General features: G+C 43.2%; 1 protein-coding gene across 1 annotated transcript in view; it reads left to right on the forward strand.

Moving 5' to 3' along the window:
- The window catches only part of LOC147906286 (tRNA synthetase class I (I, L, M and V) family protein), a 267819-nt gene that overhangs the window by 111328 nt on the left and 130602 nt on the right, over positions 1-25889 (forward strand). Inside the window, exons 12-16 of the mRNA XM_087377738.1 lie at positions 1232-1391; positions 9161-9244; positions 9615-9827; positions 9986-10111; positions 14373-14513. Of these exons, the coding sequence (XP_087233864.1) occupies positions 1232-1391; positions 9161-9244; positions 9615-9827; positions 9986-10111; positions 14373-14513 (724 nt within the window). The remainder of the gene's footprint in view (positions 1-1231; positions 1392-9160; positions 9245-9614; positions 9828-9985; positions 10112-14372; positions 14514-25889) is intronic.

The following is a 25889-nucleotide window of genomic DNA, read 5'->3' on the forward strand; positions in this document are numbered from 1 at the left end:
GCTTTAAAGATTAAAATAGATATCGTACTAGAAACTAGGTATAGACTCTAGAGTCTGCAAAAGAGATTCATGTGTACAATCATGCGAAGCAAGGAGTGAATAATGCATTAAAATCACTTAGCTGCACGCCTCTATGTCAATTTGTCACCAAAGACTAAGCAATGAGAAAATATAATCCTGTCTTCTGAACTGCATATCCCCTCCTTGTGTGCTCTCTATTGTCTTTTGTTTGTATGTAGAATTGATCTTTGCCAAAAAGCATGTTCACTATTGAAATTATGGTTTATATTCAGCCTTTTTACCCTTTATCCTTCATAATTTTATTTTTAAGAGCTCTTGGGTTTCTATTGTCATATTGAGTCACAAAGTTCCCTTTAAGAAGAGCCTTTAAATTGAGCCATTGTCTAGAAAATATGGTCAATATCTAGGCCCACAGTAACGATGATTCAAGTTAGGGGGCCTAGATAATAGAACAATACAACTTTGATAATGACCTTATATGTATATGAAGAAAGTCTTAGAATGATCTGATTAATGAAGAAGGCTTGAAGTTGTGGTATGCCTGAGGCAACCTATGAGGATATCCTTTGCTGTCTTGGAGGTACACTGCTATTCTCCATCTTGAAGCTATCAACTAGACCATCAAAGGTTCAAACAGAAATACAAGAACACACATGGTGATGACTGCCACAACCTTGGACCATTGTATTCCCATGTAAGATTATGCATTCCATGCCTGTGCACATATGTCTTTAGGAGTCATAGGCCGCAAGAAGTCCCACTCCCAAGAATTCCCCAAAGTGAATGAAGGCTCGCGCTTATATAGGCATAGGGTGTTTTAGGTGTCTCAACCTTAGGACTGCCCTTATTGTACCCAGGCTACCTCTTGCCCTAACTGTCCCAAGGTTAGGTGTGACGTGACCCTAGGATAACTTTTCACCCATAACATATAGCGGCGTTATCTCCAAATGTCAATGTAGCGATGCCACTATTGGAAAGTTGGAGATACAAGTGTCAAAGATGACATTTTGGGTAATGATAGCTGTATTGGATGTTAAGGTAGATCTCTGTTCACAAATGAATGATGTCAGGCCACTCTGAAACTTGTCTCTTTTCTGGAGTTATATTTGATACGAGAAATTAGATTTGATATGTAGATTTCAGTGATATTTATTTTCAGTCCTCTTGGACATGGATTTTTTAAAAACATCCTTGTTCTTATTTGCATCAGGTTTTACACTCTAATGGTACTATCCACAGCTCTTTTCAATAAGCCAGCGTTCAAGAATCTTATATGCAATGGACTGGTGTTAGCTGAAGATGGAAAGAAGATGAGCAAGAGGTTGAAAAATTATCCATCTCCGATGGATGTAGTCCATGAATATGGAGCTGTGAGTCTTGTGATTTTTATTTGCTTTGTGAACTTTGTCATTCGGTTTGCTTAAAGCACTGAAGTGAGAATATTAAAAGCATGCCGTTTTTGTTGCTTTGGCTTAGGGTGTGGATATACATATGAGTGCCATATACGTGTGAATAAAGATTCTGATGGTTGTTTTTCTGTTGTTTTCTGTCATGTTAATGCTCATGCCAGTGGAATCTAAAGTCTTTTAATATTGTATCACAGCGTTTTAATATTGTCTCATCCAACCATTATCCAATTCCATGCACTGAGGCGTTTTGGCTGGTGTGCTTGCCGAGATCTGATAAAATTAGAGGTTTAGCACATCCTACTGTTTCATAAATGAGCCTGGCTGTGCACACGATTAGTTATTTACTTTTCCTGTTGTCTGAAAACCCTTTGAAGTTTGGAGTACCTATAAGTGAAGAGATCTTCAAGAAGTTACGCAAGAAGGGACCGAATATTTTCACAGGTTGAAACATCTTCAGTTTTTGCTGCTGAAAATTTATGCAAAGTTCCTGCAGGCAGTGCTAAGTCCTTTACAGAACGGAATTTCCAGAGGTAGCTCTAAGAGGACAGTGAATATTGAGACAAATTTAGTTTCCATTGGACTATAACACAAATGAGATGAATCAAACAAGGACATTGGACACCCAGATGATGTCAATGAGTAGCTGGACATCTTGCGGGAAATCTTTAAAACACAATTACGGAATTATGAAGTATGAACTACAATGATAGCTGGGGGGGAACAGATTTGTATCAGTAGAGGAGGTTGCTGGTGACAGAAGTGTCTGGCTTTTGCTGTTTTCTCACAGTAGAGAATTCTTTTCTATTTACAGCAAGTTTAGGGGGGTTATGACCTGTTTTGAGCTGTTAAATACGCTGTGAAAGGGAGAGTTAAGAGGCAGATCTGTAGAGATTGTTACTCTTCATTTTTGAAATCTCTAATATGAAGAATATAGGAATCGGGAGTTTGACAAGGAGAGTGCACATTCTAAAGAAGATTACCAGGCTTGCAGATCTGATAGCTTAGGCCAACACCAACTTAATAAGTTGTGGCATGAGCTGTAAGGGCATCTCAGTATAGATTAGGCTGTTTGAGATGCAGAAGAGTGGATACGATGCAAAGATATACAAATCCAGAGACCTATTGATGGCACGTAAACTTTATGCTGGCAAACAACCCTGTAATGGGTTCTGAAGAGTTTTACCTCTTTCTGGTCAGAGGCAATATACACTGTAGCCTACTTACACAAGAGCCAGCCAAAGGATGCACGTGTGTGGGCTTCTGTTGCTGCTGTTTCTGATCACAGCTGAAACGACTACCTCTCCGCCATAATCAGGTTCACCGAAGTAAAGACTAGGAAACCGAATTACATGAATCCCCATCTGGAATCCATAGGGGTCACCTAGCTCACACCTGAGCTGTCACCAAGTTGTAAATACTCCAAAGTCAAAGTTTCAATTGACCATTTATTTGATCATTATTAAAGAGTCTCTCGTTTATTTAATTATGATAAAAAAGTTATTATTAATTGGTCAAAATATTGACTTCGGTCAAAGATACTTAACATCGGTTAAGTAAGCCTAACCCTGGTTAGGAAGACTTGGCATATGCCACCAAAGCAGGTTGACTTCGGTCAACCTTGATCATTACCGGCTCTGGTCGGAGAGTTCTAGCATTAATTAAGCCGCCTTGACCCCTGGTCAAAGTCCTTAATTATGGCTAGAAGGGTTGGCTTCCGTCAACGGTCAACCACAGAGTTAGTTAATGTGGGATTAGTCTAGAATTTATTTGCATGCAACGATTAATGGGTGCCATGGCTATGTGCGCTTTAATTAATGGCTGCAGATTTTAAGAGGGGTTGATTGCCGAAGCGTTAAGGAGCCCAGCGGGTAGCCAGGAGAAGCCAATGTGACCGAGGGCTACAAAGACCCTGGAGTTTTGCCCTTTGAGGCATGTAACTAGAGATATTTTAGATTTTTGATACTTGGCATGTTGCCAAAAGAAATGAGCTGAGAGCTCTTTTGTGAAGAAGATTTTCACGTATGTTTTTGAACTAAGCAGTGTTGGAAAGGTCACCTCCCCATCTGTAAGCCCCCAAATGAGGAGAGCGTGGGGAAGGGAGACCTAGGGCAAAAGATGCCCAGAGAAGAGAGAGAGAGGGGGCTGCCACATGGGCAGCACCTCACAAGAGAAGAAGGCTGCAACAGATGGCGCGAACTACAGAGCAGATGGCGGGGCATCCAAGTGATGGAGCGGGCCTGCAAGTGGGCAGATCAGAGTGGCGCAGCAGAGGCGGGACAGACCAGCACATGGGTCGGCCAGGAGAGAGGCTGGTTGGGCTGCTTTGAGGCACCCAACCAGGCCTTATATAGGGCTGACCTTGGGGCTGGGCCCTTGCCTAGATTGGAGGGCCAAAAGCCCTAAAAGTGTGGCCCATAAAGGCCTAGTTTTGTGAGCCCTTAAAGGGCTGGACCAGCAGCAGGCTGGTCGGCCAGTCTGGTCGGCCAGTATAAGGCTGGCTGGTCAGTTTTCTCAGCAGGCCCTAGGGCCTATATAAGGAGAGGCTCTTGGCCTCATTTCAGCATCCAGCAAGTCAGCAAACAGAGGAGCAGCAGGAGCAGCAGAATAGGCCCAAAGAGGCAAAGCAGGGTCAGAGTTGCTGCAGACTGAGCTCACTTGGGGCTGAGCCTAGGCTGTCTACTAGGGCAGCAAGGTGCTGAGATCTTTGGACGTAAAGTCTACTTACGCTTGAGGTGGAGCATGCGGGCTCGAGTCTAGAGATAGCCAATAGATAGGAGAAGGAGCTTGTGGTAAGATCAGAGGACCACACCATTGGTGGGACTCTGGATCTATCTCTCTTGTATTGTGTCCATAGTTTTGGACGGAAATATATATTTTGGTGGTTTCTCTATCTGGCGGGTTCATTGTCTATTGATGAGTCTGCACATCTATTGAATGCACATAAGTAAAGAAGTTTGTGATTCCACATCCCACACGCACACTGTGTGAGCTCTTGGGCATTACTATCAGTCTTCTGCTGTGCGTACCCTCTGTTGGGTAATTTCTAACAAGCAGCCCGTGAGCTGATTTGTAATCTGTACTCAGTATTCATAAATGAATAAAGATCTCGGGGGGTCCAGCCCGATGATTGTCCTGGGGGTGTGCGAGAGAGAGAGAGAGAGAGAGAGAGAGAGAGAGAGAGAGAGAGAGAACAACTGCTTATTTTCCTGTGGAGTGTCGAGTTGTTCTGACCTACATTAGGAGTGATGGGTTGTGCTGAGTTACACGAGCACACACATAAGAGTTATGACCCTAACCCAGTAGACATCTGGATCTAGCTTAATTGTGAACCGATATCACAAACTTCGTCAAAAGTTCATGTACAATATAGGGAAGTCAATCCTCTGTTGGTCAGTTCCCCCTTCCTACTTCAGGGGGCTGCCGTAAGTCACAAGCACAGTTCAGGTCCAAGGCTTGGTCAAGAATTTCTCCACACAGCCAGGTAGCAGGTTAGTTGACTATTAGCAGCCACTGTAAGAAGCAGTTCCAAGTCTGGTTTCCAACAGGCCTCTTCCCATTCAGATTCTCAGGTGCAGCAGCAGCAGCCGCCTTTTCCCTTTTCCCCTAACCCCTGAGCTGAACCCCCGGCCCAGCCTGGGAGTTAGCCTCAGTCAGGGGGTAATCTCAGATGGGACAGCCTGGTTCCTCTTCAAAATCCCCCTTCTCAGCCTCTCCAACTAGCAAAGTTCTCTATTCTACTGTTGCAGCTCTGACACCACCTCCATATGCAAAGACACATCAACGAGGGGGGCTTAGCTGACCCATCGTTGGAACCCAAGAACAGAACTTCTATTTACAGCGGGAGGTGCGTGAGTTAAAGCTGCAGTTGGCAGCTGTTGACAGCTAAACTTCAGGTTCTTGAAGGACTTGGCAAGCAGGCAGTAATGGATGAGGTAATGAGGCTTCTCCCCCTACCCTTCAGCTAGTTTCTACAGCTGAGATCTTGTCCACACTGAAGTACAAAGAATTAAGAAAGAATTGATTGTGGAGGTTGATACAAAGGCAAGTAAAATTGATACTAAAGAACAGATTAAGGAGCATGAAGCAAAACATGACAATGCACTGAACAGTAGAATAGGGGGGCTCCCTGAAGATATGACTCTTTTAGTGAGACTTAGTCTCCAATCCTCGTCAACTACATAGAGAACTGTCTCGCCATTAGTCTGTAAGAATACAAATAACTTGTAAAGGAACACCTACATCAGAGAAGAGGCCTAGCCAATGAGCATGTCTACCCTGTGGCTTGTCAGTCCTTTGCTGCGAGTCTAGAGGCGTTGCTGTGTCAATAAATTCTGAGCATCTGCAAGTGCCTCATTGATTGTGAGTAATGATGTGACACTCCAGTGAAGGCCTGCCACACTGCAGGTTGTGTGGCTATTAACTGGGGCAGGGGGTCTGTTTGGATGGGGATGTATGGACAGACAGTGGGCTGTATGGAAGGGTACATGCAGGAAAGAAGGCTGTACGGTCAGAGAGAAAGGGAGTGGGATGCTGCAGGTGTACAGACTTATGTGGGGAATAGTACGGGTGTATGAACTGAAGTGGAGGAGCATTAGAGTCCTGTGCAGATGGGTATAGGCAGCTATGTGGATGAAGAGAGCTCTGTGTGAGGCAGTATGGGTGAAAGGTGAGGCTGTATGGACGGAGAGGAAGGGTGTGAGGCTGTATGGATGAGAGAGCACAGGGTGGAGGATGTGGCAGGAGGTGGAGAGGTCAGAACTCAGGCATGTAATCAATCATCACATGAGGGTGATTTTATAGCCATTATGTGGAGATATGTGTACCGATGTTTTGCTGAGAATGTGATGTTGCTTTGAGATGATGTGGATGAGAGTTCAACCAGATGGGGAATATGTGCAGAAGTTGAGTAAAAAGAAAGGCAAAGTATGTTGTAACCTCCTGAAATTTGTGGCATTTTGCTTCAGGAGCACGGTGCAAGTAGACAATGACATTGAATGCGACGTAGAGTGGGTATAATCCAAGCAGAAACTTTGGACCTGGGAAGAAGCATGACAAGATGGCTAAATGGTTTATGAAGACGAGAGAATCTTTACACAGCTCTTAAGTGTAAGATCATAGAACGAGCATGCTGGAAAATTTATAAAGATGGCCACAAGCTGTGAAGGAGGGTAATGTTATCATGAAGGATGGTGCCTGGAAACTGATGCTCCAAGATAATACCTTGGCTGATTGTAAGTGGTTTTACATAACCAAACACAAGGTAGATGGCGCCATAGGCAAGAATAAAGCAATGCTGTGGGTAAAGGCTATTGCACAAAAATAGACGAGTGTGTAGTGAGGTAGATCGAGCCACCAGCAAGCTGTCTATACAAAGTACTTCCCCCCATCCCTCTGCCATCACCTGCAATGCTCAGATGATACATATCCATGGGTTTCAGAGGTCGCTTGCCTCTTCTTGAACTCCTGAAAAGCGCACCTGCATAGTTGGACTCAGATACAATGATGATGACCTTCTCTGCCATACCTCAATGCACAAAAGCAACTGAATAAGCCCAAATCTTGCATCTCAAACTGCTCTACAACCTTGGAATGGGTGACTGCAATAAATGTTCTCAATGATTATCAAATTGCCAAAATGAAGCACAGTTGCAAAAATGTGTCCGTTCCCCTCAGTACATATATAGATTGGAGGAGATTTGCTCTTATGCTTTAAAAGAAACAGTGCCTGCTTAAGTATGTACATGAAGTTTCCGAGCTTGCAATCCTTTCCTTTTGACCGCCAACTGGCCACACTTAAGGTCAGTTTGACGAAGCCTCACATCTGTTTGATGAAGCCTCCACCCGTACTAGGCTGCAAATGCAATGACTTATTTCACTGTGGTTATAGTTAGCCACTGGTGCGAAATTCTTAAAAGAATCAATGCCACCTTCTCGTGAGTGGGAATAGCATCCATCAGATGGCAAATCTCAAGGGGATACAATGGAAGGTTGTTCAGAGGATTCTAAGAGATATGCATGGTACAATTACATTATGCCAGAACACCAGAGGTGCAAAATAACCCCCTTTGTAGAAAGTGTTTCTTATTGCTGATCCACAAGACTAAATGACTACAATGCTTTAAGGCAGGTTGACTCCTTCAAATAGGTCATGACCTTAGTCTTCCCTTGGATGAGTTATGCGCAGCCATGGAGGTTTAATAAAGGCTAATATTTTAAATTGGGCTCCAGCATACTCTGTCTTAGAGCAACAAGAGACAAGCTACAGTGACACTTTCTTTAATTGAGCATGTGTGGTTGTATGGCTTTGGCACACATTTTTTGATATTGCTTTTGAGAAGTTATCACGGAGGCCACATGGCCATTAAGAACGGATTGTCCCCTAGGTCGCCACATGGCTGACACTTTCTTTAATTGAGCATGTGTGGTCATATGGCTTTGGCACACACTTTTTGATATTGCTTTTGAGAAGCTATCATGGAGGCCACATGGCCATTAAAAACGGATTGTCCCCTAGGTCGCCACATGGCTGATGCTTCAAGGAACAATGCTAATATTTCACATTGGGCTCAGGCATAGGGTCGCTTAAAGCAACAAGACACAACCTATAATGGCACTTTCTCTGGTCGAGTATATGGCAGCAATAGTTTCAGTATGTGAGGCCTTATGGCTTTGACATACACTTTTGCCGTCTTAGTTTTCAGCAGTTATCATGTTGATAACTTGGTGATAACTAAGTTATTAGCAGTTATCATGGTGATATTGTAGTTTTTCCAGCAGTTATCATGGTGATGACTTGGCCAAAATCGTGACCAAGGTACCTGCATCTAGGATAGCGTTGATTAGGGCTTTGAGTTCAGCTCTCTGCATGGACATTCCGAATTGGAAACCAATAGAGAGGTCTTGTCTTCGTCTCTTGTGTCCACTTTTTTACGGGTTCATGGTCAATGATGGAAGAGAAATTACCCCATAAGGTACTAACAGAGCTGTGTATTTATATTATAGATATGAATTTGTGAGAGACAACTCTTAGTGTACACATATATTGTCTAAAATATACTAGCATTCATCGCATACTTTTCAAAATTGATCAACAAAGCTTATAGGCCCCCATGTCCACCATCCAAGTATTCTGAGTCACATTTGGAATGTGGCATACGTTGAGATTTCTGATCTGTGAAAATATATACATTCCTTATGAAATTTTGACTGCCAGTCGGGATGGTTTGCAAATCCCGAGTAGCTGCGGTAGATAAACCCAATGATATAGCAATTACTACCCGGGAACATGTCTGTTTCCATTTCAGTAATATTAAACAGATCGAATATACGGGGGATTGAATAGGCGTGTAGAATAGAAAATTCCCCCTCATTTCCATGGGAATCTAACCCCAATAATGGTTATGTGTTTCGTGATGCATTTTTTTACATATGTCAGAAACTGAAATCATGCATCTCGTAGCTAGTGATAAGCAATTCCATTTGGATTTGTGCATTGTGATTCAACCTCTGCCTATGAGTCGAGAGTACTATGATATGTGCTAATGCCCTACTTCCCTTTTGTACATGGTTCTTTACAGTTTATGCTAAGTCTCAGGTAAAATTCAAAGTCAGGCTGCTTATGATATGTTTGAGGGCCATTGCTATCCTTGTCCAGATTTATAGAACTGCATCTAATCAAATAGATAGCTATTTTGGCAACTCAACATTATAATGATCTTTGTTTTGCCCAGGACGCGCTACGGTTGTATCTGATAAACTCACCAGTAGTTCGAGCTGAGCCTTTGCGCTTTAAGAAGGAGGGCGTGTTTGGCGTGGTATTACTTCTGCCCATATTTTGTCTTCTGATAGTTTAAGGCTTTTCATAAGTGCACATTTAGCAAGTGAGTAAGTCTCGATACTACTGTACTCGTTTGGGTGACGCAATTGGTGTACCCTTTGAATAATCTTGATGTCTTTGAAGAACAATGAATCTCTCCATGGTGGCCTTATGTTTGTGAAAGGTGGACTGCTGAAAAACAGTAAAGCCCAACATGTGTAATGAGCTCTAGTTATGGTATAGCAATGCAGAACATTGTTATACTAACAGAAACAGGAGTCTTTGCAATACGGCAGACATGGCTTTGTTAAATGTTTGTTTGCAGTCAATTTTAAGATTGAGCTTCTGATGTTGTATTTATCATGTAGGTGAAGGATGTCTTCCTGCCTTGGTATAATGCCTATAGATTTTTGGTTCAAAATGCGATTAGAGTCAACATTGAAGGCCAGACACCTTTCACTCTTTCAGAGTATGGTCTTCTGCTTACTTCTACAAATGTACTAGATCAGTGGATAAACTCTGCTTCACAGAGCCTTGTGAGCTTTGTTCGAGAAGAGATGGAAGCATACCGACTTTACACGGTATGGGTTTGTATATCTGTGGTTTAATAGTAGGACTTCTGCTTTCCAGATGGAAATATAAGGTTTTTGCCTGTGTTGTTTCTTAAGTTTGTATTGGTTACAGTTGAGTATGATTATGCATAGCTTTGGATTTTCACCCATTATTTCTGATCTGGCAGGTAGTACCTTTCCTTCTCAAGTTTATAGACAATCTCACAAACATCTATGTTCGCTTTAACCGTAAAAGATTAAAAGGTCGGACTGGAGATGAGGACTGCAGAGTTGCCCTTTCGACTCTTTATCATGTAAGCTTCTGGCTATTAATGAATGGTGCATGTGGTTCTGTCAGACAAGTAACTATGCCATAGGTTTGTACAATTTAAAAAAGATGAGGTCGTCTCTCTCCTTTTTTCTTTTTCTTCTCTTGAGTAAAATGCGGAGCAAGGTGAGTGCCACAACTCCAAAATGCTCCATATCCCAGCGCTTCCACAAGCAACATGCTCTATCTTTTTGCCTTAATTTGATGCCTCTCTCATTGCTTGACTGGCTTGTTGTTTCTGAATTTTTGGGTTAAAGACAACAGTTTTCATTTTTCATGCTATAGTGGTGCATCTCTATGACTGTTGAAAGTCTAAAATAATACACTTTCATGTACCTTATGTATAAGCACTTGAGACTTTCATGACTCCCTATCAATAATCCACCTGAGCAGGTAAGCAGATTAGTGAAAATCCTTTTAAGGTGTTTGCTCTCATGAGCTCTACTGCACAAGTAGCAACAATTTTTTTTGAATGTGCCTATGTGGATAGCTTCCACAGTAGAACTTGATTTGTTCCTGTTTATGCCACTGGTCCTCTATCATGGATGGGAAAAGATTGGTGGTTTATCAATCCCATCTCGTGTCTGCCGCACTCAGTCATTTAGCACAGGCAAGCTTGTCAGAGAAGGTGTTAGCTTACATGCTTGTTAACTACCTAAGACAGGTTGATTGTTGGTACTACAATCTACCTGCAGATCAGGCCATATTGGGCTGAAGAATTACTCAATTCTACCTGACGAACCAGGAATGGAATGCCTAGCCCACCCACATCATGTGCCCTGTAAAGGGTGGGCTGTTATCAACCACTCATACCAATTGGTGAGAGTGCCAAGAAAGAATGAAAGTTTATTATAGTCTTTGGAAGACCAAAGGGTCTATGTGACTGAATAAAAAGGCATATGCAATAGGCATCCACACACTCTATCTGGAAGAAAAAGAAAAATGAATGGGCAGAGAGAGACACCGTGATGGTTTTGTGGGAGGTGTACATAGCATTATCATAAAGTCCATATCAGAGCTATGGAAGACCAGTACCGAGGAACAAGGAATATCCTTGCTTAAGGGCTGGCATCGCTGAGGAATCTACTTTCCGATTGGTAGTCTGTGCGTTTAAGTATCCAAGGACTTCCCTAATATGTGGATACAAGGCTGTTTACTATGATGTCTCACCCTTCCTCTTGGAGCTTCTTGGCCAAGTGTAAGGTCTCTTTGGGAAAAGAGCATATACCATTGAAAAGGTCTTGCTGGGAGGTGCAGGTGGCGTGACTATAGAGGAACCTGCATGTGGGGCATGTGTCTCCGCTGAAATTATCGTAGTGATAGATGATTAATATAGAGCTGTAAGTCTACTCTACCTGTCTCTCTAGGCTTGTCACGATATGTCAACTCCCATGTATATTAACAAACTAATGGTCGTGGCCAGTATGGACATTGGTGAGTTTGTATGTAGAAGATAATGTCTCAAGGAGTATGAATTTGAGAAGTTTTTTGGCTCTGACCACAATGGTCCATTACAATCCAGACGGTGCAAGTCAAGGCCTCGGTCCTTTGAGTCTCATATACCCTGCAAATTTGGACCGCTGCTACAAGAGAGTCCATCTCTGCTTCATTTGCAAGGGAGTGCGATCCTTATCCATACCATATGGAGTTGTGGATGATCTTGAAGAGTGCCGTTAAGCAGACCTGGGTGTCTGAAGTGTATGACTAAAGGCTGGTCTTTGTGGGGGTCACATCCAATGTGCTAGGCCCTCTCAATCCCATGCTGATGTACTTTTGGGGTAGAGTTGACCAAAGTGGTGGCATTTGCAACAGCAGAGGAGGTGTGAGGAACGTGTGAGACACTGATTTTGAGAGCCTTCCAGGCTCTTTGTCTGATGCTCGAGTATAGTAGCTGACATAATTGCCTTTGTTGGAGCTTGTTTTACTACATTCAACCACTTGGAGGTCTCTTTTTCATCATGGCTGTGTACTCCTTATCACTACTCGGGGTCCACTGTGCCTGCAATGTCCTTATGGAGCTCGATAGCCTCAGTCTGGATTGTGAAAACTACATGCTTGAGGGTGTCGTTCTATTTCTGCGCTCGGCCTCTTGGCTCACCGTTTGGTGGATCTCAGTGAGAATCTGCTGAACAAAGTTGGGAGAGACTGAGTGCTGCTGTGGTTGATATGTGCAAAGGAGAGGAGGAGTGGGTGCCTGAGGGTGAACCGGAGAAAGCTTGGTAGGGGGTAGAAGGTCCTTAAGGGCATGGGTGGTGAGGTAATGCAGTGGGTAAGAGGTGGAGGAGACAAAGGAGGGCTTGAGGTGAGTTGGGAGATACCATAGGTGTGGAACTGGGACTAGAAGGCCTCTTTCCTCCAACTCCTTTGTATTGTTGGTCAGAGGATGATCTTTCGTTTTCTGGAGCATGGTTGACTTGCCTTGCTCTTTATTCTCCCATTGGCTGTCTTTCTCTTTCTATTTTCCTTTCTCCACGTCCTTGGTCATGTGTGGAGGCCTCGTCATATCTCAGAAATGGGGAGGAAGGGCGATAAGGTGGAAGAGTTAGAAAAAAAAAGAGGGAGGAGGGGGTTCCAAGTATCCTCTCATGTCTTAGAGAAGGAACAAGCAGCACAATGTGGGCTGCTATTAACAGATGAGGCCAAGGAGGGCATGGAGAGGAAAACAAATAGAAGGGAGAGCAGAGGCTCTGAACAGAAGCGGAGGTTGAGCAGATGGAGAGGAAAAACAGGGAAGGGGGGGGGGGGGGGATGGTGAGGACAACAGGACAGCCTGGAAATAGGCTGTTCCAGAGGTGGACACAGAGAAAATATTGGGGTGCTGATGACAAGGGGTGCAGGATATCCCCCAAGCAGGCTGTTTGAGAAGTGGGCAGAGGCAGAGCATACGAGCTAGAGGAGAGGGTTATAGTGGCAGGGGCTGCTGATGGCACAAATGAGCTTTTCCAGAGGCAGAAAAGACTACCTGGAGGGGAGGTGAACAGGCTTGGGTGGCAGGGTGGACTCTATGGGGACTGTACAACAGTATGTCGATCATACTGTCTGTACAGAAATGACAAACAGAGGCAGTTGGGGCAGCAGTCAGTCAAGGCAAACAGAAGCTGGGGTGGAAAGGCACAACAGGAGCAGGCTCGAACGGAGCGGGGTGATTGGAGGGGTAGGTGGGGGGGGAGGGAGAGGAAGTTAACACAAAAGGAGCAGGTTTGAACGGAGAGAGCTTTAATCTCTGCTTGAATATCAGACTTAATGCTTTGGTGTCCACTTCCACAATCACTTCCTTCTTAGCAGTTTATACTTCAGTGTGAACAAGATCTTTGACTATAGAGACTAGCTACGGGGTAGGGAGGGAATCGTAACAAGATTTTACAGAGAGAGAGAGAGAGAGAGAGAGAGAGAGAGAGAGAGAGAGTTTAATAAAGTCTTCGGAAGACCGATGCATTGGGTCTATGAGACTCTGAAAATCCTGGTAGAAAGGGTGGAGCGCTAAACGAGCATCCAAACCAATGCAGAATGCAAAAAGACCAAGGAGTCAAAAAGCAGCCCCTTTGTCCGTGGATCTTGAAGTGCGAGCGGAAGCATTGCCTCTCGAGTCTGCCCAATGAAGCGTATCTCTAGTCTGGCCAATGAAGCGTCTCATAGTGAAGATGGGTCCGGAGAACACAACCCCAAGATACGTGTATGACGAAACTATCTCAATAGGTGACATATCAAATGTGAACTGCTCTTGGTGCGTGACGGCTCGAGATGCATTGAAGATCGTAACCAAGGTTGACCTTCAAATCATGAGATTCACAAAAAATCAAGGTGTCTCTGGAGCCCCTCTGTTGAGGAAGACAAAAGTGCCACGTCATCTGCATACATCAATATCCGGATCAGCGTACCAGCAAGAGAGCATCCATAAAGTGTTTTCTGTATTCTGAATGCTAAGACTGCTAAAGATTTTCATGTTTGGCTATACATGTAAAAAAAAAACACTTATTGACAATCACATTCCTTCAAAAGTTCAAATTTTCTCTTTTTCATTTGAAAAACTTATCCTGAATGTCTGGATCTTGTTCTGGACATCTGCAAGCATTTTGAAATGCTTGGCCATACTGTTTTGCATGTTCTAGTGGTGGTATTGTTTATGCTTTGATGAGTGTGCTTCTCAATTGATTCATGGCATTTGTAATTGTTACACAACATTACAACGTGTATCAAGGGTTTTGCAATTTCCACATATACTACTTTTGATTTGAACTGGCTAGCAGGTTCTTTTAACTACATGCAAGGTGATGGCTCCATTCACACCATTCTTCACTGAAGTGTTATATCAAAATCTACGCAAGCTTTTGGCACCGGAGGCTGAGGAGAGTATCCATTATTGTAGTTTTCCACAAGTTCAAGCGAAGGTAGTTTATAAGTGCATTAGACCATTTAGTCATCTTTAATTGTTTTCTTAGCATCATATTAATAGTGCTTTGTCTTATACTTGTGCTTCCCAAGACTCGAAAGAAGGTTGGGAATCTTTATGTTTCATGGAAAGGTGATCCGATTATTTTAGTATGGCATCGGGAAGTTTATCGCATGATAAAAAGTAAGCTGAATTAGTCAGGATGTTTATCGCAGTGGAAAAACTAAGCTGACTGCAATCACATGAGTTCTTTCAGAAGCTTTAGGAAACTGTATAATGGTCAATGCTGGGTGTCTGCTTACAGTTAGTATGGTGTTGTCCATAATCATGGTTTAGAATTATTGATGATTATTTGCGGTTTTCTATCTGATCTATGTTTGAGTTTATTTCAGCAAATAGCATAGTGAATGTGCCAACGCATGTCGATACTCTTATATGTGATGAGCTCGGGAAGGGCCTCAATTTGCTAATTTTTTGTTGCACTTTTGTCATGGATGGACATATACATATACATAGACATATAAATATGTATGTCCTTGCTATGCGTGATGGAGTTTATGGTTTTCAACCTTAAGAGTGTCTATCACGAGATTGAAACTGCACTATGTTCTGTATTTAGAGGATGAGTTTGGGCATGTTCCTGGACTCATCTAGGTATATGCTTCTCTCGTATTAGCGGACATGAAACAAAGTATCTGAGAAGCACTGAGAGACACACATACACACATTTTCTTTTTGGGGGGGTGAAAACACACACACATTTTTTTGGGGTTAAGAACACACTCCCCCCTTCTCCCCTTTTTTTTGTACACACACTTTTTTTTTTGTGAAAGCACATTACTATATTATTAACATGAAATCAATGTACATGACATTAGACACCAAAGGAGAGCCCAATGGAAGAACTCAAAAGCAGTCAGAAAACACTTCAAGGCTAGTAGCATCCAAGTCCCTTGCAGCAAAACTATCATATAAGGATTGCTTGAGGGACATTCTGAAGAAAACATATGCCTGAGGAAACTGTTGACCCATCCTAGAATGCAATCTCTGTGTCCAAATGGTCCATAGTACCCAAAAGCGAGTCCAGTGAAAGAAGAGGAGGAATGGAGACATCTGAGATGAGAGGCATCCAAACATCCAGAAGGGTTTTCCAAATCTGATAGAGGGAAACCGAAGCCGCAGCAAATGAGAAACATGAGTGATCAATATGCGAGAGTGCGGGCAAGACCATAATAGATGAGGAACTGTCTCGCGATGATGGGAGCAACGGGGGCAGGAAGGGGAAGCAATGCGGCGTGCTGCCAATTTCACCCCAATGGAAAAAGCTCCCACTATACATCTCCAAAAGAAAAGCCTCTGTTTCAATGGCAATTTGGCTTTCCAGATTTTCATGAGTCGTGATTGCCACCAAGATAAAGGCCTATCCAAATTCCAAAGAGTGTTGGCATGCTTGTCAATCCATGGCGGTGGAAGAAGAAATCTGTAGACCTTCGAGGAGGCCAGATTATGCATTGAAAGCGAATGGGTAGCAGGAGGTAAGGAAGTCAAGTTCCAGTCCAGTAATCTGTCCTGTACAAACAGTGGAGGAACCAGAACAAATGGCTGCAACATAGTTGAAAGTATTCTCCAAATGGACCTATGATGCAGACCCAAGGAGAATGTCCTGCAAGCTTGTGGAAATGAAAGCATACAACCCTGTTGATCCACAACATCGCCAACAAATCTTATGCCCAATTTCATGAGATTGTATGCTTTAATAGGTTCCTGTAAAGCGAGAGGCACTTCAAACACCTTGCTCCAATGGATGCTTTCCAAGCGAAAAGAATCACCATGATGAGAAGAAGCACCTGTCCATTTTGCATATGAGAGAATTCTCTTCCAATCATGAATAAAAGCAGTAGAAACAGGGCAACCAGGAATTTTCCCCTGAATTTTGGTCATGACTGCTTCCCAGTGATCTGTAATCCAATGCCCATATGCATGGGACGCCATGTTTCCACACATAGCTGCTAACATAATAGCCCATGGCTGTTTTTGCTGAAAAAAATCAGCAATCATAGTGCTCTTTCTTGCCAACATATGAACCTGGAGATTGAGAATATTCAGCCCCCCATGAGTCTTGGGTGAACAAATAGACTGCATAGGTAGTAGTCGCAAAGTCTTTTTATGAGATTTGCTTTTCCAAAATATCTCCATAGCCTGGGACATATAGGAAGCCAAATGCTTGAAAGACCAGGGAAGAAGAGGCAAATAAAATTGCACATATGCCATAATGATGGACCGTACTATCCGAAGTCGAACATGTAGAGGCCAAGTGGACAAATGCCAGTATTCCAGCTTCTTGTTGATCTTTTGAAGCACCCATTTGAGCTGTTGTTGCGGGGTAATATTCCAGCCAATGGGGTATCCTAGATGCCTCACAATAGTATGGGAAGGGATAATGTGGCCTGGCCAGAGAAGTGTATGCCAATCAGCTTCTTTCAATGCTAGAAGTTTTGATTTCTGAAAGTTGATATGCAGTCCAGCAGCTATGCCAAAGTCATTCAGTGTATGCATCAAATGAGAAAGGTCGCTTTGAGAATTCCTGGGCATAAAGTATGAATCATCAGCATATGCCTGTGCAAGAAATGACTGTGCCCCTGGAATTTGCAAGCCATGAAGCTGTCCTGTATCTGCAAGATGGTCCATATGCAACAGTAACGGATGGGTAGCAATGGCATACAATAAGAAACTAAGAGGGCAACCCTGTCTCACTGAGCGGGTCATAGTCCAGGTTCTTGACAACCCACCACCAAGCAAACACTGCGCCGTGGCATGAGAATAGAGCCAGTAGATAATATGGACCAGCCGAGGGCCAAATCCCAATTTATGCATAGTCTGAGAAATAAAATCCCAATGGACAGTGTCAAATGCTTTCGGAATGTCTACTTGCAGAATGAGAACATCTTGTTTGGAATATTTGGCATACTCAATCGCAAGCAAAGCATTGGAGATATTGTCAGTGCTCTGCCTTCTGGGGACAAACCCATACTGCCTAGGATGAAGTCCTGCTTGCAAAAAGAAGCGAACCCTGAGGACAATCATTTTGGCAGAGTTTGTAAATAACAGGCATAAGAGATATAGGCCGCCAATCAGCCATCGTCTCACACAACCTTTTTTTGGGAATCAATTTGACAAGGCCATGTTTCCAAGATGGAGGAAGAGATTGTTCTTCCCAAGCATGATTGATCATTAGAAGAAGAGTGTTCCTGAGATCACCCCAGAATGCACGGAAAAATTCAACAGTCAATCCATCCCAACCACGAGAGCTGCGTTTGCGTAAATGACTCAAAGCATCATCCAGTTCACTAAGCATAAAAGGCTGCTCCAATGCATGAGCCTGTTCCGGAGACAATATGGGCTGGACATGCATAAGAAATTGAGACCTGCCTGCATTCACTTGCATCAAATTATCAGGCTGAAGAGAAAAGAGATGCTGGAAATGACTAGAACATTGCGATTCCAATTCTGATTTGGAGGTGGTCCAGGTGCCATTATCTTTCTTGATCCTGCAAATATCCTCCTTTCGCCTATCCGCATGGAGTGTTTTAAAAAAGGCTTTGGAGGAGCAGCCCTTATCCAAAAGGGGTTTCATGCGAGCTCGGATTTGCCACTTCTTTAATTTGCGAAGATCATTTTGATGGATGATATGAACCGCATAAGCACAAGAATCCTGTTCAGAAGAGGTAAGCTGCCGATGAGAACTGATTACATCCATTTGTTGCTTGTGAGATTGAGCCCATTTCAGCTTGAGCCTGAGGTTTCCCATGTAACTCCGTCTATAATCTTGAATAACAGCCTGCAAGCGACGAGCAAGACTGATCCAAGCAAAATCCATGTCCTCCTGAGCATGTAAGAGGAGGGGGCGGACAGCCACTCTCACCATATTCTGAAATTGTTGGTGAAGCAGATAAGCACTATTAACATGGAGTAGGCGACGACCAAAAAAAGGCATATCATCCGTCAAACGTGCTATAGATAGTGTCAAGCATACTGGAAAGTGATCAGATAGCAAGAGGGAATGATCGACCCATAGTGCACATGTAAAATCAGCATACTGCTGAGCATGCAGCAAATATTATCTGTCAAGTCGAGCCCAATAATGAGTAAAGGCATTGTGATGATATGTATAACCCATATCTCTGTCCCTTGTTGAGAGCCATAGATCTTCTGCATGCAGGAATGAGAGCATATCTTCCCAATGTCGAAGCTCAGTGGGGATCATGTGAGAACGATGAGTGGTATTGTCTTGAATGCAGGCGAATTGTTAAAGTCTCCACACAAAAAGGCATTGGACAGTTTGGCAAGCACTGGACTGTTTTGAGTGCATGATGCAGCATGAGGGGGCTACGATATAATATTGTGCTAGGCATTGCTCTTCTAAACATGTATGGCAATTGTGTTGCTCTCTTTTCGTCTCTCTCACCCCCTCAATGTGCAACTCCCTTCTTAGAATGTTCTGCCTCTTGGAATGCATTGATCATAGAAAAAGCACAACAGGACCAAACTTATAGTCTTTTGGCAATGCACTTTTGTACGTGTATGCCAAGCGCGTGTTTGAGGAGATTCTGGATTGAAATTTCTCTCTCTTGGAATGCATTGACAGGGTCAAGATGAACAAGCACCGAATTGTTTTGAAATCATTCAGCATGAGGGCATCCTCCAAATACATGACCTATGCTTTCATCTTTAACGCCTATGGTAGTTGCGAGAGAGAGCTTGCTAGAACATATTATCATGCTGGCCGATGCTCTTTTGGACATGTATGCCAATTTCATTCTTGAGGGTTGCGTTCTCTCTCTCTCTCTCTCTCTCTCTCTCTCTCTCTCTTCTTCGCTCGCTTGCTCTCAGCCTATTTTGAATGCATGCAACATGGGGCTAGCCCTTTGGATGCAGTGAGCTAAGTGTGTGCCTTGAAAGAGTGGTAGATGTAGAGAGAAAGAGAGGGGGAGAGCGTGATGGAAGCAGTGAGGAAGTAGCTACAAGATAATATTGTGTTGGGAGGTGTTCCTATGATGTTATTTCATAGAGATCAGCCTGCCAGGTGCATCTGACCACCATCCATCGACCCTGAGGGTCATTGTAAGCAACCGTGGGCTGCATATCATGTTTTACCAGCATGCAGACCCCTGAAAAGTGCATTGTACCAGCATAAAAGATATTATAACCAGCATAGTGGCCTTGCTGGCCAGCAGAGTGTTGGTTGTGTTCCTATAAAGAGATCACATCGGGGTGCATTCTATGTACATAATGCCAAAAAAGTCTCCACTTATTGACATTGCAAAGACCCTGAACATTGTATGTAATGCAAGTAATTGAAGTAGACATAGAAGATATGTACAGTCAAACCAAAAGCAGAGTAAAGTATAAGCTGTCAGGCCTCAGCCATGACATCAACATCCACCTGGCCTCCTGGATCATTAGCTCTATGATCCTCATCATTGTCACATACAGGGATGCCCCTTTTTAACACATCAACCCACAGTTGAGAGGTGAGGCTGTCAGCGGGGGTAGAGGTCTGACCAGGGGTAGAGGTTGAAGCATCCCAATGGCGAGATTGTAACGGACGTGGTTTGAGAGCGAATACCTTTTTGGGTTGCTGGCACGGGGAGAGGCATGAGATTCTTAAATTTTGCCCTTCCCTTTATCCTTTTGCTTGGCTGAAACCTGAACCACATTTTCTTTGGAAGGGACAGATTTAGATGCCACATCACCCAGTTTGGTAGGCATAGCCTTAGGCCCCGGGCCATAAGTTGGGGGGGGAAGTATTTTTTGGAGCAATAGCTGTAGGTGGGAGCTGATGCAGGACTGCAGGACAGTGTGAGGCTAAGTGGCCTAACTTATGGCATGTGAAACAAGCACCTACAAAAACTCCCCATTTCAAATCAAAATGTTTTTCACCGAGGGGAACATCCTCCACTTCTACCGCAATGGAAGGAGGGGTTGGGTGATCTGTATCCCAAAGAACACAAAACCGATTGCGGTTACCCGAAGGACGGGGTGGGCATACAACTTGCCCCAAACTAGCTGCCAAACTTGGTAACTCAGCCCTCATATAGTCCGGAAAATCCACTACCTCAACCCATACAGGGCAGTGATGTCGAATGATACTGTGGTAGTCCTTGTTTGGCGACCATGGCATGACATGCACCATTTGTCTGCCATAGAAGAGAGGTGACATCTCCAATATCTGTTGACGATATGAGGCATCCAAAAAATGCACTTCAAAAAAATTTCTAGAAGTAAAGTATACTCCTTCAACAAAGCAACCTCCCAATAAATCCTGAACCCACTGAGCCACATCATTTGCTGAAGGTAACTTTCCACACACACACACACACACACACACACACACACACAAAAACACGCTTTTTTTAGTGAAAATTTCGTTGCTTTAGATTAGAAGAGCTTCCCAAAAAGGGAAAGGTGGACAGTACAACAACATAAAATCTCAGTATAAGAAAGATATACATCAGAATCTATGAAGTGAGTTTGTAGAAATCAAAGAGAGATTGCTGCAAAGATCTGCGGAAGAAAAAGAAAGTGGATAACTGAGGATCACCAAAGACCCTATGATTGCGATCTATCCATAGAGTCCAGAGCGGCTAGTATCTAACCCAAGTAAAAAACAAATCAAACTCCGGTCGCCGTGGATGAATGCCAAAGAGCCAAAATAATTTTCCAAAAACAACATTTGGAAAGCGAGCTCTCAGATTTTGTTCAATAATACCCAGCAAATCACGAGCATGCAGACAAAGCCAGAAGATATGGAGCAGAGATTCCTGCGGAGCATGACATCGTTGACAAACAACGAGAGCAATATGTCTGCGTGCCATAAGCTGCCCAGACGGGAAAACTCCCAACAAAAATCGCCACAAGAGAATCTGTTGCGGAAGAGGAACTTTGGAATCCCAAATATAGCGTAGTCTCTTCCGCCACCACTTTGCAAGTCGATGCATATGCCAAATCTGATTTGCTCGGTCTGAAGCCCAAGGTGAAGGCAACCGAACTATATACAATGCCGGTACCGTAATATGACACAATTTCAGCGGACGAAATGTGGACACAGAAGGCTGAATAGTGCAGTCCTGAAGCCTGTCTTCAATCTTCCAAGGAACCGGCAGAAAAAGCTGAAGTATAGAATCAATGATATGTCACAAAGGAAGATAATGCATCCCCAGACGATATTTTGCAGCTGCCAAAGGAAAAGAAAGAAGAGTACCATCATCATGGATGACATTTGCCACCGAATAAATACCTTTGAAAGTGAGAAAATAGGAGCGTCTAGGCTCTTGCACTGCAAGAGGCGGATCAAAAGCTCTAGACCAATGTATGCTTTCAGCTCTCAAAGAGTATCCTATGCCATTCCAAATGGGAGAGAATGTGCTTCCAATCCAACACACACGCACACATGCGCGTGCGCACCCACACTTTTTTTTTGGGGTAAATCCAGTGCAGTATATTTATATTCTCATAAACTTACAAGATGGGAAGTCTCCAAAATAGAGAGTATCCCAGAGATCAGAAACATAAAAAGAAAAGCTCTATGCAAGAAGCATGTATATCACCCTCATGGCAGGCATCATATAAGGATTGCTGCAATGAGGCTCGGAAAGATTCATATGACCTATGAATCTGCCGACCCATGTATGCCCAATTATGCTCACTCCAGATTGTCCAAAGAGCCCAATATCTCACCCATGAGAGAAATAGTGAGTATTGAGACAAAGACCGCATAAATCTGCCAAATAACCAAAAATGTTTCCCAAATCTGTGACTCGGGAAACGGAGCCGAAGATGACCTCAAATTCTCCCAAGGAGGTTCCTGGAACCCGGGCAGTGCCAAACCAAATGAGGGACAGTCTCTGAAGGAGCTTGACATCGTAAACATGTGGATGGTGCAATGTGACGTTTGGCAAGTGTGATTCCCACTGACAATGTGCCTGTCATGCATCTCCAAAGAAAAAGTCTGTGTTTCAAAGGCATTTTACACTTCTAGAAGATGCGGAGATTCTTCCGCCACCATGAGAGGGGCTTTCTGATATGCCACAGAGTATTAGCATATTGCTGAATCCATGGAGCTGGCTGAAGAAGCCTGTAGGCTTTGATGGAGGTCAAAGCAGGCAGAGGAACATGATGAGAGCATGTAGCAGAGGGTTGCAATGGCCAATCCATAAGCTTGTCTGTGCCAGCCACAGGAGGAACAGGTAGAAAAGGATGTAACAAATCAGCAATTTTCTTCCATATTGACCTATGATGCATTCCCAATGCATAGGAAGCAGTGGCCTGAGGAAAAGATAAGACATAGCCCCGATCATCTACCACATCATTGATGTATCTAATTCCCAATTTCATGAGATTATATGCCCGAACTGGTTCCTGTAAAGCAAGTGGAATGTCAAAGATGGCACTCCAATGAATACTTTCTTTTCTCATTGAATTTGTCCCCGAGCAATTATCGGGAGCTCATTTGACCTTAGAAAGTACCTGTTTCCAATCAAGTATTAGAGCAGTAGAGAAAGGACAGCCAGGTATCTTCCCTACAAATCTCCCAATGACAACCTCCCAAGGATTAGTAGTCCAATGGCCATAAGCAGATGTCATCATGTTGACACACATGGATGTTATCATACAAGTCCACGGCTGTTGTTGACGGAAGAAAGTATGGAGCATAGTAACCTTCCTTGCTAGTACATGATATCTTATATTGAGAACATTCAGTCCACCATGCATCCTTGGAGAGCACACCATTTCCATCTTCATCAGTCTCAATGCTTTGACAGCAGTTTTTGTCCTCCCTAACAGCTCCATAGCTTGAGACATAAAGGCCGAAATATCTCTGGAGGACCAATGTAGCAAAGGCAAAAAAAACTGAACATAGGACATTACGATAGACTGTACTATTCTGAGCTTGACATGAAGTGGCCAAGTAGAGATTTTCCAATATTCCAGTTTATGTTGAAGTCTTTGGAAGATCCATTTTAATTGTTGCTTCCTGGTGATATGCCATCCTATAGGATATTCCAAATGCCCGACGACATCTTTGGAATGGACTACTTGACCTGGCCAGAGGATAGAATGCCAGTCACATTGTTTCATGGGGAGCAATTTAGATTTGTCAAAATTAACATGCAATCCCGCTGCTGATCCATACAATGATAGTGTGGTCATAAGCATGTGAACTTCCCAAGGAGAGTTCTGTGGCATAAAGAAGGAATCATCAGCATATGCTTGTGCCAAAAAAGATGCAGCCCCAGGGATTTTAAGACCAATCATCTGTCCTGTGTTTGTAAGATGATCAAGATACATCAAGAGGGGATGGGTCGCAATGGCATAGAAGAGAGCACTAAGAGGGCTGTTCTGTCTAACTGATCTAGCCAATGTCTATGACCGAGATAGATGACCCCCAAGAATGCACTGAGAAGTAGAGCCAGAATAAAGCCAATAAATAGCATTTGCTATCTTGGGACCAAAGCCCAACTTTGTCATGATTTGAGAGATAAAGTCCCATTGAACAGTGTCAAATGCCTTAGCAATGTCTACCTGCAATATGAGCACATCTTGATGCGAGTACTTAGCATAATCAATTGCAGTCAATGCATTGGAGATATTGTCATGGATTTGTCTTCGCGGCACAAACCCATATTGATGAGGATGAAGGCCCGCATTTAGTATCCCGTGAAGCCTATACACAATCATTTTGGAAATGAGTTTGTAAACTACAGGCATCAAAGTAATAGGCCTCCAATCTGACATATGGTCACACAGATGTTTTTTGGGCACAAGTTTGATTATGCCATGCTTCCAAAGGTGCGGCAAGTGATTTTCTTGCCAGGCAACATTGATCATTTGCAAAAGGACATCTTTCAAATCATCCCAAAAAGAAAGATAAAATTCCACCGTAAGGCCATCCCTGCCAGGGGACTTGTATTTGCTGATGTGGGACAATGCATTATCAAGTTCTGTGTCAGTAAAAGGTCTCTCCAATGTAAGTGCATCATCCATTTCCACTATCTCAGAAACATATTGAAGAAATTCAGTCCTCGCATCAGTCATTTGATGTGATGGGGAACCAGGAGCAGAGAACAATTTCTGAAAATAATTTTGGCATTCATCTTGGAGATCAGAGAAAGAGTTCGTCCAAGAGCCATCCAGCTTCCTTACCCTTAGACATGAGTTTTTCTTTCGAGTAGCATGCAGGCCCTGGAAGAAGGCTTTTGATGAACAGCCCTTATCCATGAGGGGCTATATTCTTGCTCTAATCTGCCATTTGTGCAATTTCCGCTCATCATTATCAGTCAGTTTGATCCGAGCATGTGAAAGGGAATCATTTTCTGATTCAGAGAGAGGCCTTAAATGTGAATATTCAGTCAATTGTTGTGCTGTCCTTTTTGCCCATTTAACCTCATTCCTCCATTTAGTCATATACCAGTTTCCATACTCCCTAATGACATTCTGTATACGAGAGACAAAACTGTCCCAAGCATAATCCATGTCCTCCTGGGCATGCAAAGGCAAGGGATGAATTGCAGATCTGATCATTTGCTGAAAATATTGATGTCGGAGATAAGCCTGATTAACATGCAGTAATCTACGGGAAAGAGGTGGCAAATCATCCAGTGGCATACCAAGTTGCAGATTTATCCATAATGGGGCATGATCTGACAAGCGCAATGAGAAATCTATGAAGAGATCAGGGCTAAAATCTGCATATTGTTGTGGATAAAACAAATACCATCTGTCAAGGCTTGCCCAGTATGCAGTAAATGCATTATGATGAAATGTATAACCAGGCACTGACCCTTGGAGAAGCAGCCATAAATCTTCAGCCTGCACAGAAAGAAGCATGCTATCCCATTTCTGCCGTTCCAATGATAGCATATGAGATCTTGAAGTGGTGTTATCTCTCGGCAGAGGGGAATTATTAAAATCTCCACAGATAAATGCATTAGATCTCCATGGGTATTTGCTTAAAGAATCCCATAAGGAAGCCCTCACGGCAGAGGTCTGGGAGGCATAGACTGATGCAAACTCAAGAATATCACCATTGACATTACATTGTATGACCATCCCTATGCCACTGCTATCATTGAATGCTAACTGAGGCTCCAGCTCATGTCTAACCATTATGCATACACCTGAGTAGGTAGTAGTACCAGCATAATAAATATCACACACTTTTTTTTTTGTGGGAAGAACTCTTTTATTGCTGTAAAATAATTACATTCATAGTTACTTCAAAAACGAAGTAGCTACTACTCGACTAAAGATCTTAGTATAAGCTGTATACACATCTTGATCAATCAAACGAGTCTGAAAACAATCGTAGAATGAT

The sequence above is a fragment of the Dipteris shenzhenensis genome, chromosome 1 (genome assembly GCF_047967505.1).
Source record: "Dipteris shenzhenensis isolate YYH24624 ecotype China chromosome 1, Dip_SZ_1.0, whole genome shotgun sequence".
In the NCBI taxonomy this organism is placed as follows: domain Eukaryota; kingdom Viridiplantae; phylum Streptophyta; class Polypodiopsida; order Gleicheniales; family Dipteridaceae; genus Dipteris; species Dipteris shenzhenensis.